Source organism: Pan troglodytes, chromosome 4 (assembly GCF_028858775.2).
Source record: "Pan troglodytes isolate AG18354 chromosome 4, NHGRI_mPanTro3-v2.0_pri, whole genome shotgun sequence".
NCBI lineage: Eukaryota > Metazoa > Chordata > Mammalia > Primates > Hominidae > Pan > Pan troglodytes.
The window spans coordinates 149,291,343-149,305,500 of NC_072402.2; the positions used below are offsets into that span (position 1 = coordinate 149,291,343).

The 14,158-nt window shown below is 45.4% G+C and overlaps 2 protein-coding genes across 8 annotated transcripts in view; one reads left to right on the top strand and one right to left on the bottom strand.

Moving 5' to 3' along the window:
* Nucleotides 1–14,158, top strand: part of SLC36A1 (solute carrier family 36 member 1) — a 309,080-nt gene that overhangs the window by 221,945 nt on the left and 72,977 nt on the right. For 4 of the 7 annotated variants that reach the window (XM_054684719.2, XM_016954085.3, XM_016954087.3 and 1 more), the window contains exon 12: nt 12,430–12,872. The exons of the other annotated variants lie outside the window; for them this stretch is intronic. In XM_054684719.2, the coding sequence (XP_054540694.1) occupies nt 12,430–12,685 (256 nt within the window). In that variant the 3' untranslated portion in view covers nt 12,686–12,872. Of the gene's footprint in view, nt 1–12,429; nt 12,873–14,158 lie in introns of those variants that run through there. 7 annotated transcript variants of the gene reach the window in all.
* The window catches only part of FAT2 (FAT atypical cadherin 2), an 87,237-nt gene that overhangs the window by 66,300 nt on the left and 6,779 nt on the right, over nt 1–14,158 (bottom strand). The gene's annotated exons all lie outside the window — the stretch shown is intronic.

Below are 14,158 nucleotides of genomic sequence, written 5' to 3' on the forward strand. Positions count from 1 at the left end.
TCCCTGGGAGTTAGTTCTTGTTGAACTGATCATGAATAAATGCTTCGCCTCTCTTAGACCCTTGCTGTTTCCCACAGAGCCCATCCCCGAAATCCAGCCTGGGTGAAAATGTGAGACTCACCAGGGCCAAGGATGGGGCAAGGGGCAGGAGGAGCGGGGCAGGGTTTGGCAGGGCCATGTGTAGGGCTGGTGCACCAGGCTGATGCCTGGCTTGCCCCTGGGAGCCTTGATTCCTAGGAGCTTCATGGCTGCCAGCCAGATGTGCTGGAGCATTCTTGGATGAAACTGGCCAGACCTGATTTTCCAGTTGCCTTGCTCTTCAAAGCCAAGGAAGAGTTAAACTTCCAAGGCAAAGGGGGAAGGAGAGGCTTGGAGCCCCGTCTTGCCAGAGTCCTGTGTGAACTGGGCACAGGGTTCCCCAAGATCGTGCTGACAGCATCCTGAGATAAGAGGCAGGAATAGAAAAGTCTGCCTAAATCGGGGTCTGAAGGCCTGTGACAGAAAATAATTTCAATATGTCCCACCCTTCGAGCTTCTCTACCACCCGCCTCCCGACTCCTGAGATTCTGTTGGTGGTGCCCTAAGCTTAGGCACCTCAGAAAAGAGAGGGCAGGAAGGTGGCAGATTCTTCATTCGAGGTCTGAAAGTTAGTGGCAGAAAGAGCTGCTGTCCGTTTCCCACCCTGCCTGCTCACTACTGTCCTTCCATGCTTAGAGCTGCAGCCCATAGTGGGGCCAGCCCCAGGCAAAAGCCACACTCACCCTACCCCTGACCCAGCCCCCACAAGCAGAAGGGGACGCCTGAGTCATTCGGCCCCCAACCCATGCAGGATGGCATTGCTTTTGAAGTTGAAACCCCAAGGGAAAGTGAGTCCTCACCCCAGTCCCAGGTCCACTGGCTCCACAGCTCTGTGAGCCCAGGGTGCACGCAGCCTCCCAGCCCTGCCTGCCCTGCTGTGTGGAGAGCTTCCTGTTCACCAGGTCAGCACCCGTGTTGGACAGGCCCCAGCAAGATACTCTGCTCGATGGCTGCACCGGCGCCTTGCAATGCAGGCGCCGTTAAGATGAGCTGTAGGGAAGGGGAAGGGGAGGGGTCTCCCTGGAGGAGGATAAAATGCAGAGAGAATGCACCCTTGGATGGTGGCTTGGTGCCCATGACCTGCCCAGGCTGTAGGACCTGCACACCTGGGGAGTAGTTTGCTGAGGGAGGGAACAGTGTCTGCACAGCTGTTTCCTGGCCCCAGGTTTAGATGAGTGAACAAGCTTGCAGGGCGCAGAAGCATGTTAGGCTCCTTGTACTACCTTCCTAGTTCACAACACCCAGGGACCACTATTTTAAAACATCTTGTGTAAACATACATCAATTCATATGACTTCCCTGCTTAACATTTTCCAGTGGCTTCCCATAGCACTTAGATTAAAATAGAAACTCCTTGCCCTGGCCTAGAAGGCTCTGCACCTCCTGGGCCCATGCTACTTCTCCAGTTCATGAGCTGCAGCCACACAAAACCCAGACCTGCCTTGGGGCCTTTGCACTTACTGCCTCCCTTAAGATTCTCACATGAATAGTTCCTTCTTGTCATTCAGTTTTCAGCTTAAATGTCACCTCCTGAGCTCCTGTTTGGAGTAGGCTTCCTGTCAATTCCCCTCTTTATCACTTTGCCCTATTTTCTTCATGACATATATCACTACCCAATATTTTCTTGTTTATTTGTTTAATGACTGTCTTCATGGACTCCATGAAGAGAGGAGCTCTGTGTATCTTATTCACAGATGAATTCCCTAGTGCCTAGAACAGTGCCTGGTATAGAACCAGGCTCAATCAATACTAGTTGAGAAATGGAAGAATCTAGACTTAGGAAACACAATGACAGAATGAACGCTGAAAGAGCCTTTCATGATCATTCCTTCCTTTTGGAAGCTGGAAAATAAAGTCCCAAAGAAAGAAAGAGACTTGCCCAAAGTCACAGGGTGAGAATTAGAGCCAGGTTCTTTCCTCCTGACTGTGCTTCTGGAAAGAGCTGTGGTCCCTTATGAATCTGACTGTTTGATTTCAAATCACAGCTCTACCACTTGCTGCCTGTTCCACCTTAGAAAGTTTCTCAATATCCCTGAACCTCAGCTTTTTCATCTGTGAGAGAGGGCTATTAAGAGTACTGCATTCATATTCATAGGGTTTTATGGAGACTACATAAGATCGTGCACGTTAATGTACTCAGCACAGTGCCTGGTATGTAGACAAAACTCAAGACATATTCGTTATTAGATTTTAATGCCAAGGCAGAATCAAAGCCTGGGCTGGGTTGAGGGTGGGGTCCGCTGAAGCCTCTGGAGAAGGTCCAGCCTGTGCCCCAACACAGCAGGAAGCCACTGGTCTCTGGTCGAGTCTAAGCTTGCTGGCCTAGCCACAGACTGTTCCGGGAAGCTGCGAGCAGGCGCTTGTCTGGGGTGGGGCCTCATGCTCCTTGGCTCCTCAGGCCCAGAAAGAGACCTGCATCTGAGTGAATGTGCACATTTACAAGAGGGCACACATGCATACTCAGTAGTCAATTTTTTGAATAATTGTGTGGGTACATTAGTTCTGTGTCTACCTGGCCATGAATGGACCCGTTTAGGATATATGTATGAACCAACTCTGCCTCCATGTAACTCCCAGCCCCATTTCAAAGATGTGGAAGGCAGGAGAAGGTGGCTAACAACACACAGGCTCTGGCTGTGTGACCTTGGGCAAATGGCTTGCCTTCTCTGATCCTTAGTTTCCCTACTTCTGCAGGTCGTTTCGAGAATGAAAGTTAGTTAATGCACATAAGTGCCGAGCACAATACGTGATATAGTTTTCAACAAATATTACCTAGTAATACAACTTTTTAGCACCTGGCTTATACTATTAACTGTTGAGTTTGTGGATAATAAAAACTTTCAGGCCAGGCGCAGTGGCTCATGCCTGTGATCTCAGGACTTTGGGAGGCCAAGGGGGGCAGATCACAAGGTCGGGAGATGAAGACCATCCTGGCCAACATGGTGAAACTCCGTCTCTACTAAAAATACAAAAATTAGCTGGGCGCAGTGGCATGTGCCTATAATCCTAGCTACTCGGGAGGCTGAGGCAGGAGAATCGCTTGAACCAGGGAGTTGGAGGTTGCAGTGAGCCGAGATCGCGCCACTGCACTCCAGCCTGGCAACAGAGCAGGACTCCATCTCAAAATAAAACAAACAAAAAACACTTTCAGACAAATTATTCCGTCATCCCTGATCTATGCTTGTGCAGGCTAATTTTCTGCAACTTAGTGCTGTAGGGCTTTTTAGAGGCTGTGATTCAGTTCACCCTGTGTTTCAGCTCTCTACTGCAGCTTCTCAGGATCTTGATTCCGACATTCAGAAACCTGATAGTTGTAACATTCATGTCTTTGTCCAACTCATTGATAAAAGTTTCAATGTGGAGGGCTCCTCATCACTGGGGGAATCCAAGCAGCATCTGGGTGGCCACCTGAGGAGCATATTCTACTGTAGGAGAATATTTGTCCTTGGGGGAGATAAGAAGCATTCTGAAGTCCCTTCCAACTCATACGGGCATGGTTCTTTGGCCTGTGCATGCCTATGGTCTCTATCAGACCCTAAACGAGCCCCCCAACGGCAGCGAAGGGATTTCCTCTCTGTGGATCAGGGTTATACACCTGCCAATGCTTGTTTGAGAGTCAGTGTAATAAGCTGATCCCTGACCTGGGTTCTGGGAGGCTGAGACCTAAAGTCACTCATTCTCTGTCTGTTCTTGGTCAAGTAAGTCACCTAGGCCCCGTGGACCTTTTTTCTCATCTGTAAATAATGTGTGTGCATATAGAGGGAAGGACTGTAATGGATGGGTGATTCCAAACCCCTCTAATTGTCCCACCCCTCTGCCCCAGGTGTTCAGTGCTAAGACTGGCTCTTGTGGCTCTCAAGAAAGAATCCTAAACATATTCTGTTTATGAAAAACCTTAAAGAGGTGAGATAAATAAATTAAGAGGGACTGTGCTTTGAACCAGAATAAAAATTGTAAATGAAAGAATGGTGACATTCTAGGTATCTGCTAGTCAAGTCTTAGCCACTGAAATAATTTCTCTTCTTAGTAGTAGGGAGTGATTGATGGTTTTTGAGAAGAAGCAGAACCAGGACAGGGCTACATCATTGGGATGAGTAATCTAACATTAGACCAAAAAAGGGATTTTCGCATTCAAGTCTCCCACTCTGGTGTGGATAGGGCTTGAACACCAGCTCTAGTGGTTTAAGACAACTGGAATTCACTGAGGGTAGAGAGACTTAATTTACTTCCAAGAAACTTGGATGAACATGTGAGTCATTTGTTAGTTTGTAGGCAGCCACTGTCAGATTCTCATATAACAAAACAAATAACTGGATGTGGCCAGGAGAGGAGCCAGTGGCTTGAGCCATTGATGGGTCCTGTGACTTGAGAGTGCCACACAATCTCTCCTGGGCCTCAATTTGCCTGTCTGTAAAATGGAGATAATAATAGCTACTCCTACCTACTTCCCAGGACTGCAGGGAAAACAGATTATTTGACAGGTGAAAGCACAGGGAGGGAAGATGCAGAGTAACACCTTATTAGAACCAATAATGGCTCAGTAAATGGCAGTCTGAAGTATCAGCTGGCAGAGAGGCCATCTTAGGGGGGTTGACTGTAAAAGTCAGGCCTGTCCTAGTCTGGAATTAGAAATGACTAAAAAGGAAATCCTTATCTAGGACATGGATGAAAGAGAGCTGGGACATGAGGTCCCATTATTTATTAGTATTCTTTTTATTATTGATGACAAAAATTATTCTGTCTTACATCTGTATGATAATCTATACATTTTCAAATAAGCATTTGCATGTGTTATCTCACTTGGTCTTTGGGTAGAGTATGCAGTACTGGACAGAATTAAAAGTTAAGAAAGCGGGCTCGGGAATCAGACAGACCTAGTTTCAAATCCCAGCTCTCAGTTTATCAACTGTGTGGCCATGGGTAGTTATTTAACCTTGCTGATTTCCGCCAAAGGGAGAAGATAATGGTACTCACCTCCTGGAGTTGTTGAGAAGGCTGAATGAGGTAAAGTACGGCAAATACCTAGCACTGGAACACACTCAGTACCAGTTAGTGATGTACCATCATCATCTGTACTATGACATTCATTACTCTGAATCTGTAACTGTGAAATTGAGGCTTGGATAATTTGAAGACTGTGCCCAGGTTCACTCATCTAGTAGGTGATGGATGCAAGCACCAGCACAGAATAAGAATCCATATTCTAGGAAGAGAGACATCCCAGAGGCCTGGAGTAGCTGGAACTCACTCTAGAGCTGCGCTTTCCAGCAGAACTTTCTGCAGTGATGAAGTGTTCTGTCTCTGTGCTGTCCAGGGTAGGAGCCATGAGCCATGCATGGCTGGCTATTGAGCACTTGAAATGCGGCTAGTACAATTGAGGAGTTGAGTTTTTCATTTTATCTTATTTTAATTCATTTAAATTTTAAAAGACACATGTGACTTGTGTCTACCACATCGGACAGCCCAGCTCTAAAGAGCACGGCATAGGAACCACAGGATTCATGAGATTCAGAGAAGAATGCTGGGTCCACTTATCTATAAGGCAGAGTGGGCACACCCAGGACCCAGGACTACACATACGATTAAAGCAGAATGAAAAGGGAGAATCTCTTAAGAAAAATTGAGATCTTAATATGTGGGCTAGAAAGATATGGAAGGGAAAAAGCTAAAATTCATGTATACTTAGCAGTATGGTATAGGAACAAGGGGGTATTTTTAAAATGGTTAGCTTTTGGAATGAATATGTCCTCAAATTATGTCTTAGAGAAGGAAGGGAATGATCTGAGGGAGCAAACTGGGATATATTATCTGGAACAGTAGCCTCAACTATTCGTGCATATTAGAATTACCAGGAGAACATTTAAAAACAGCTTTTCACTCACCCCTAGTTTAAATCAATTAAGTTATACTATAGGTTTTTGGGTTTTTAAACATCTTTTCAGGAATGAGGACTACTGTAGAAAGTTACTATGGTCAATAAATTATTGAGAATTTCCTTTTAAATTTGAAAGTTGAATCAATAATAAATGTTTTAGTTTATTTTAAATACAAAAGAAAGAAAAACTTTTAGGTCGAAGAGTTTGGATATGTATAATAACACAGGTATGTCTCACTTAACGATGGGAATACATTCTGAGAAATGTGTCATTATTTGAACCAGAATGAAAACTGTAAGTGAAAGAATGGTGACATTCTAGGTACCTGCTAGTCAAGTCTTAGCCACTGAAATAATTTCTCTCCTTAGTAGTAGGGAGTCATTCATGGTTTTTGAGAAGTTTGCACAAGTTTGTTATTGTGCAAACATCATGGAGTGCACTTACACAAACCTAGGTGGTGAAGCTTACTACACACCTAGGCTATGTGGTACAGCCTATTGCTCCTAGGATACAAACCTGTACGGTATCCTACTCTACTGAATACTGTAGGTGATTGTAACACAATGGTAAGTATTTGTGTATCTAAACATAGAAAAGGTACAGTAAAAGTATGGTATTATAATTTTATGAGACCACTCTCATATATGCAGTCCCACACTGACCAAAATGTCATGATGTGCTACATGACTGTATACGCATCTTTATACCAATGCCGTCATAGAACATAATTTTTAATTTATGACTTCATAATTATCACTTATAATTGTTTCATGGAAGAAGGGGCCCACAAAGACTAGAATGCTTAGAGCCCTCAAAAGTCATAGCATGACCCTGGAGAAATGAATATTTGAAGGAAGAAAAGGGCTTCCAGTGGCCTGGGCTTTGGGGAAGAAAAGGAACAAAGTTGGGGATGTGAAGAAAGTGTTTTATTATTGAGCTTCCTCTGCCAAAGGCATTCATTCATTTAATACTCACTGAGGGCCTGCCCTGTGCCAGGCATCTAGAGCAGAGAACAACAGAGATGAGGTTTCTGCTCTTGTGGGTACTGTATTCTAGTAGCAGAGAGAGACAATAAACAAGAAAATATTGACTGTGTCAGGTGATGAAAAGCGATATAAAGAAACGTTATGTGGGGCAAGGGGTAGAGCATGGAGGGGAGATGCTATTTTTTAAAGGGGAGTCAGGGAAGTCCTATATGACAAGGTGACATTTGGGCAGGGAGGTGAACAGAGTGAGGAAGAGAGCCAGAGAGCTATCTTCAGGAAGAGAGTTCCAGACAGAACAGGCAACGCAAAGGCCCTGAGATGGCAGCAAGGAAACGCTGCTGTGGGTTTTCAAGTTTGCAGATCCTGATACGCAATGAGGCCCAGAGAGAGGAAGAGGCGTGTCTGGGGTCTCTTCCTCTTAGGGTTGTCTGTATGGATCTATGAGCTTTGCATTTGCAGCTGAAAAATCCCTAAGCCAGAGGGAACCTCAGAACTGGAGGGCCTGGGGTGGCAGGGAGGGAAGGGAGGAATCCTGAGGGGTCAACAACTCTAGCCCCACTTCTTCTGGGGCTCTCTGGTAGGAGGAGTTTGTTAGATGAAAACCATTAAAATCCATGAAAAGGGAAAGGCAAAAAAAAAAAAAAAAGATCAAAGCCAACTCCAGCTTAGCAGAATACTGCCTGGTATTTATTCATTAGAAGCTCTAAACGCAGAACAGGGGAACGGGGGAACCTCCCCTAGGTTCTAGGTGAGGAAGGTTGTGCCCTGATAGACTCTCCAGGAGGACTAGAAAGCTTCTTTCAGATGGAGAAGAGAACAAAATGCAAAGGCCAGAATGTCCCTGCTGAATGGGCCTCGTTTTGTGGGGTTGCTTACTATCCTGTGGTTCTTGCCACTTCGATCCAATGGAATCCTTTGCAAAAGGATGAGTTTTCAAACACAGACCTCAAGTCCCAACTGGGGCAACCTTGAATAACTTGATCTCTGAGCCTATGTTTTTCTTCACCTTTGAAAGGGAGATACTTAAAGCCACAATTAGATTATGTTGGGATGACTATTATCAAAAAGACAAGAGATAACAGCTGTTGAAGAGGATGTGGAGAAAAGGGAACCATCAGACACTGTCAGTGGAAATGCAAATTAGTACAGCCATTACGGAAAACAGTATGGTGGTTCCCCAAAAAATAAAAAAAAGAACTACCATATGCTCCAGCAATCCCACCACTGGGTATATATCCAAAGGAAACAAAAGCAGTATGTCAAAGAGATACCTGCACGCCCATCTTTACTGCATTATTCACAATAGCCAAGATATGGAATTACCCTAAATGTCCATCAGCAGATGAATGAATAAAGAAAATATGGCCTATATACACAAGAGAATGTCATTCAGCCTTAAAAGGTGGGTAAATTTTGTCAATCGTGACAGCACGTATGAACCCGGAGGACATTATGTTAAGGGAAATAAGCCAAGTACATAAGGGCAAATACTGCAAATACTTTTTTAGAATCCACATATACTCACTCTGTGTGAACTCTAAAAAGGTTAAACTCATAGAAACAGTGAATAGAATGATGGTTACCAGTGGCTGGGATGAGGGTGGGGATTGGGAAGATGGTCAAAGAATACAAAATTTCCATTTGGAGTTGAAAAATTCCTAAGCCAGAGGGAACACCAGGAACACAGGGCTTGGGGTAGGAGGGAGGGAAAATAGGAATTCTGAGGGATCAACAAATCCAGCCCCAATTCTGGGGCTCTCTGGTTGGAAGGCAAGTAAGTTCAAGAGATCTATTGTACAACATGGTAACTATAATTAATAAAGGCATTGTATATTGTACTTGAAAATTGCTAAGAGAATACATTTGAAATTTTGTCATCACAAAAAAATAAGCATGTAGGGGCCTGGCATGGTGGCTCATGCCTGTAATACCAGAGCTGTGGGAGGCCAAGGCAGGAGGATTGCTTGAAGCCAGAAGTTTGAGACCAGGTTAGGCAACATATCGAGATCCCATCTCTACAAAACATTTAAAACTTAGCCAGGTGTGGTGGTTTGCATCTGTAATCCTAGCTACTCAGGAGGCTGAGGTGGGAGGATTGCTTGAGCCCAGGAGTTTGAGGCTGCAGTGAACAATGATCACACCACTGCACTCCAGCCTGGGTTACAGAGCAAGACCCTATCTCTAAAAATAAATAAATAAATAATTTTTAAAAGGCATATGAGTTAATGGATGTGTTAAATGGCTTGATTTAGCCATTCCACTATGCATACATTATCAATACATTATGTTGCACACCATAAATATATACAAATTTTGTCAATTTAAAATATAAATAAGGAAATACATTTAAAAAAAAAAAAAGAGAGAGAGAAAGATACTAACTGAACCCACCTCAGATAGTGTTCTGAAGGTAGAACTAGATGGTGCCTGTTAAACATTCAGCACATGCATGGCACCTAGTAGTTGCTAAATAAATGCTAGCTGTTGTTATTTTATAACTATCATTCTTCTTATGTTAAGCAGATTGAAATAGACCTGCTGTAATAGATGTGAGAGGAACCCCAGAGCCCCATTACCTATGCATTGTCCCTTTGTCAGTGAAATCCCTGGCCTCCCTAGGGCACAGTTCGAAGACTACTATGAGTCCAAGCTCTGTTTAATAAAGATGAGAAAACTATTCCCAGAAAAAGGAAGGGGTCACTTTAAGTTGCATAGCATGTTGGTGGCAGAATTGGAACCAGAACCCTGGCTCCCCATCCTGGCATTTTGGCACTGGCCATGCTGTTTCCCCAACCCCAGCTCCACTGTCAACCTGGGGGCTCCTCAGGAACCCACAAGGCCAAGGTCTTCTGCATTAGTCAAGAGGAGAGTGCAGGGAGAAAGAACTGGTTTCAGAGTGAGACCTGCCCTCAGTACTGCCTCCACTTGCATTGAGGGGCAAAGCTGAGCCTATCTAAGCCTCAGTTTCCCCATTTGTGAAATGGGGCTGGTAACACTTACCTTCCTGGAGGATTTAATGAACACAGGCATGGATGACATTTGGCACAGCGCCAGTCATGCAGAAGGTTGCTAATGGGTGGTTGTTTTTACCATTGCAGTAGGTGCTCAAAAAATATGTGTAGAATGTAGGAATTATTTTCTGTACGTGTGCGGACCCTCATTCGGGCCCCAGGAGCCCCTTGTGGGAGGGTCCCTTAACACACACGCGTGCTCGCGCACACACACACACACACACGGGTCTTTGTGACGTTCCTTCTCTCTTTGCAGTGATTTGCAGCAAAGCTCAAGCAGCAAGTTGAGCAGCATTAAAATAATAACAAATGTGATCTTCTTCAGAGTTGAAGAGGGGGCAGGGGGTGGGTGTGAAGTGGTCAGAAGAGTATTGACAGTGAAAACACCAGGTAGAAAATGTCCTGCACATTCTATAAAAACATACATCTCCCGATCTTTTATGTTCTGCCACTGACATGTTGGGGTGACCACTCTGGGCCCCTTTCCTGTCTCTATCCAAGACACAATAAATGGCCTTCCAAGGATCCAGCAGGCCCTGTGGCCAACAGCAAAAGGAACACTGTTCCTCTTAACTGCTGAAACAGAAGCTTCTCCTTGTTCCCTTCCGTGAGCCCATCAGTCTCACGTGGCCACTCCCAACCAGGTTCTGCCTGTAACTCAGGCACCTCCAGGAGGTGGAGTGGCTACAGTCAGGCCACACACTCAGGCTCTGGAGAGGGGCTACCTGTGTTGGAGTCCTGCCCCGGGCCCACTGCTGGTTGTGTGTGATTTTGAGCAAATCATGGGACCTGACAGAGGCTCAGTCTCTTCAGACATAAATGAGGAAACATAATCATCAGGGTATTATGAGGATCAGAACTGAGATGAAGGGCATAAAGCGGTGGGCACAGTGCCTTGCATGTGAGCCCCCCTGAGGTAGCTGCTGTGATGAAGATGACAATCCAGGGACCTCAGCCCCTACTCCGTTGGTATGATATCGGAGGGCCAAGCAGGGGGCCCAGGGAGAGAGCCCCGAGCAAATTCCTTCATTTCATGGAGACTCCACCCATCCATCTGGGAATGGAGACTAGTCCCTGCTTTCCTACCTCCCTGAGCTAACCCTCTGCTGAGCTATGGCTAGAGGCCCTGAAGATGGTGAGGTTTGGAACTACGGAGTGCTTGCAGAGGCGCATGCAGCTGCTCACAGCTGACATTTATTGAACATTTATTGGGTGCCAGGCCCTGTGGTGAGCACTTGGCAGGCATTATCTCTTTTAAGCTAGCTTACAGCAACCTTATAATTATCCTAATTTTGTAGATGAGATAACTGAGACTCAGAGAGGTTATTTAACTCCTGAGATCACACAGCTAGTATGGGCCAAGCCAGGATAAAACTCAGATCACCTGTGTGTCCAACAGTCCCCCTGGCCCGCTCCCCATGCCCGTGGGTTAGAAAGAGCAATTGTGAAGGAGGAGGATGATATGATCCCTCCCCCATATCAGGGATCACATAACCTCAGATCCTCTCCTGCCAGCAAACACAGATTCTCAGCATAGGTTTCATTTCCAGTCTTCCCTCTCATTCCCATTTCCTCTAGCCTGGCCCAGCCCAGCCCAGCCCAGCCATCTGTCTGTCCTCTCCCCTCTGAGTAGAACAGCTTAGGACAAAGCCAGGCAGGCAGGCAGGTTGCTGCAGGTGGGAGCTGTGCTCTGGCAGTGGGGCAAGACAGGCTTTCTGCTGTCTGAGGCACCCAGTCCTGCTGCTGAGCTGGCTGAACCTGACTGCAGAGCCAAGGCACGAGAGAGGTCAGAGATGATTTGGGAGCACCCCGAGTAACCCAAGGTGCATACTAATGAGATGCAAATGAGCCTCTGCCGGTGGGCTGCAGGCCAAGTCCCTGTGTTCAACATTCAAGCCCCCCTGGGTTCTGTCCACACACACCGATTTTTCTTAGCCAAGGTAACTGCTCCACCCAGCCATCAGCAGACACAAAACTCAACAGAGCGGCTGGGTCTGTCTGTGTTCTCATCCACAAAGCTGGCCGGTGGATTGAACTGGTGATTCCCACCATTAGGAATTCCCTGAGGGGATGGGGGTGAAGGTTAAAAATATATATATTCCCAGCCCCACCCCAGAGCTACTGAATCAAAATCCTTAGGGGTGGGGCTCAGAAATAGATGTTTAACAAGTTCCCTGGGTGATTTTGGTGTGACTGGTGTTTGAGATCTGCTGAACAAGGGAACCATCTCTTTCTTTAGGATCATACTCTCTACCATGCCTCCTTTCAAAGTTGATATCCCAAATGTGGCCTGATCCTACGCCCTGATGGAGAGGGGATGGAGGACATCAGGAAAAGACTGCGGTCTTTAGAAAGTGTTCAGGCTAGAGAAGTGATTCTCAAACGTCACTGTGTTAAAAATCGCAACCTCTTCCTCAAAAAGCCTGTTTCAGGAGGACTGCTGTGGAACTCAAAGTGGGACTCATATTTCCTCTGTAGGTGGTCTGCTGACTGTTGGTGGGGGGAACACTGGCCCTCAAGCAAAGTGGACACAACATTACTGCTAAAGTCAAACAGAAGAGCAGACGGGAGAGGGAAAGCAACAGATCTGAGCTTCATGCCTAACTTTATCACCTGGAAGTCTCTGAGCCTACACATATCACTGTCTGCACACGCCTCTGTTCTTCAGCATCTCCAACCCCAGAGGCAGCTGTTCATCTTCCTGAGGTCTTTCTATCTCCTAGATAGAGACTGAACCCTGGGAAGCCATGTTCTACTTGTAATAAATAGAACTTAACCTGAAAATAAGAGAGTTCCATTTATATATGCACACCTCATGACCCAGCGGTTCCACTCCTAGGTCAACATAAGTGTGAACATATGTTCACCAAAAGATTCATCACAAGACTATTCAAAGCAGCACTAGTTATAGCAGCCCCAAATTGGAAACAAACCAAATGGCTATCAAGAGCAGAATGGACAAGTATATTTCAGTATGGTCATATAATGGAATACTATACAGCAAAGCAAATGAACTATTGTTCTAGGTGACAATAGAGATGAATCCTATTCACATAATACGGGGCAAAAGAAGTCATATATTAAAAAGTACATACTGTGGTGGTCCATGTTTATAAAGTTTAAAAACAGGCAAAACAAATCTATAGATTAGATTAAGATAGTGTCACTCTTACATGGGAGGGAAGTGGTGAGTGACTGAAAAGGGTACAAAGAGGGTTTCTGGAATAGTAGTAATATTCTATTTATTAATCTGGGAGCTGGTTAGTTTCTGGAAAATTCATTGAGCTGTACACTTATGATTTGTGCACTTTTCTGTATGCATATTATACTCCATTAAAAAGTTCTTTTTTTAGGGGCCAGGCATGGTTGCTTGCGCCAGTAATCCCAACACTTTGGGAAGCCGAGTTGGGTGGATCACTTGAGGTCAGGAGTTCAAGACCAGCCTGGCCAACATGGTGAAACCCCGTCTCTAGTAAAAATAAAAAAATTAGCTGGGTGCAATGACACACACATGTAATCCCAGCTACTTGGGAGATTGAGGCACAAGAATCACTTGGGCCTCGGAGGCAGAGGTTGCAGTGAGCTGAGATTGCACCACTGCACTCCAGCCTGGGTGACGGAGTGAGGCTCTGTCTCAAAAAAAAAAAAAAAAAAAAAAAAAAAAAAAAAAAAAAGTTTTTTTAAACACTAGTAAAGGACTTCAAAGAAGACTTTAATTAAAAAAGAAGACATTAAAATAATAAAAGCATTTGGACTACCTGCAAATTGCACAGGATTTCACAGCTATGGGATCTTGGACCCTTCCTGCCCTAGGAACCAGGAAGGAGACAGTTCTCAGAAACCAAGCTCAGGAACCATGCCAGGGCATACCAGGGCTGTGGAAAACTGACACCTCAGTGATTCCCTTTACCCTCCCCTGCCCGGCCTGCCTACACAGAACCGCGAGGACAATGGCAAGCCCACTTTCCACAGGGTTCCCAGGCTTAGCTGGGTTCCAGCTCATTGGGGCTTACTTCCTGCAGCATTTTTCTGTTCTTGGAGCAATATTCTGGTCCGTTTTCTTATTTAATTCCTTCAAAGACCCTATGAAGGAAGCAAGGAGTATTTCCATTTTATAGATGGCGAAGTCAAGGCCAGGAGATGGGGGCTCAAAAGACTTGTCCAAGGTCATACCGCTAGCAAGTGGCCCGGTCAAAACTCAAACACA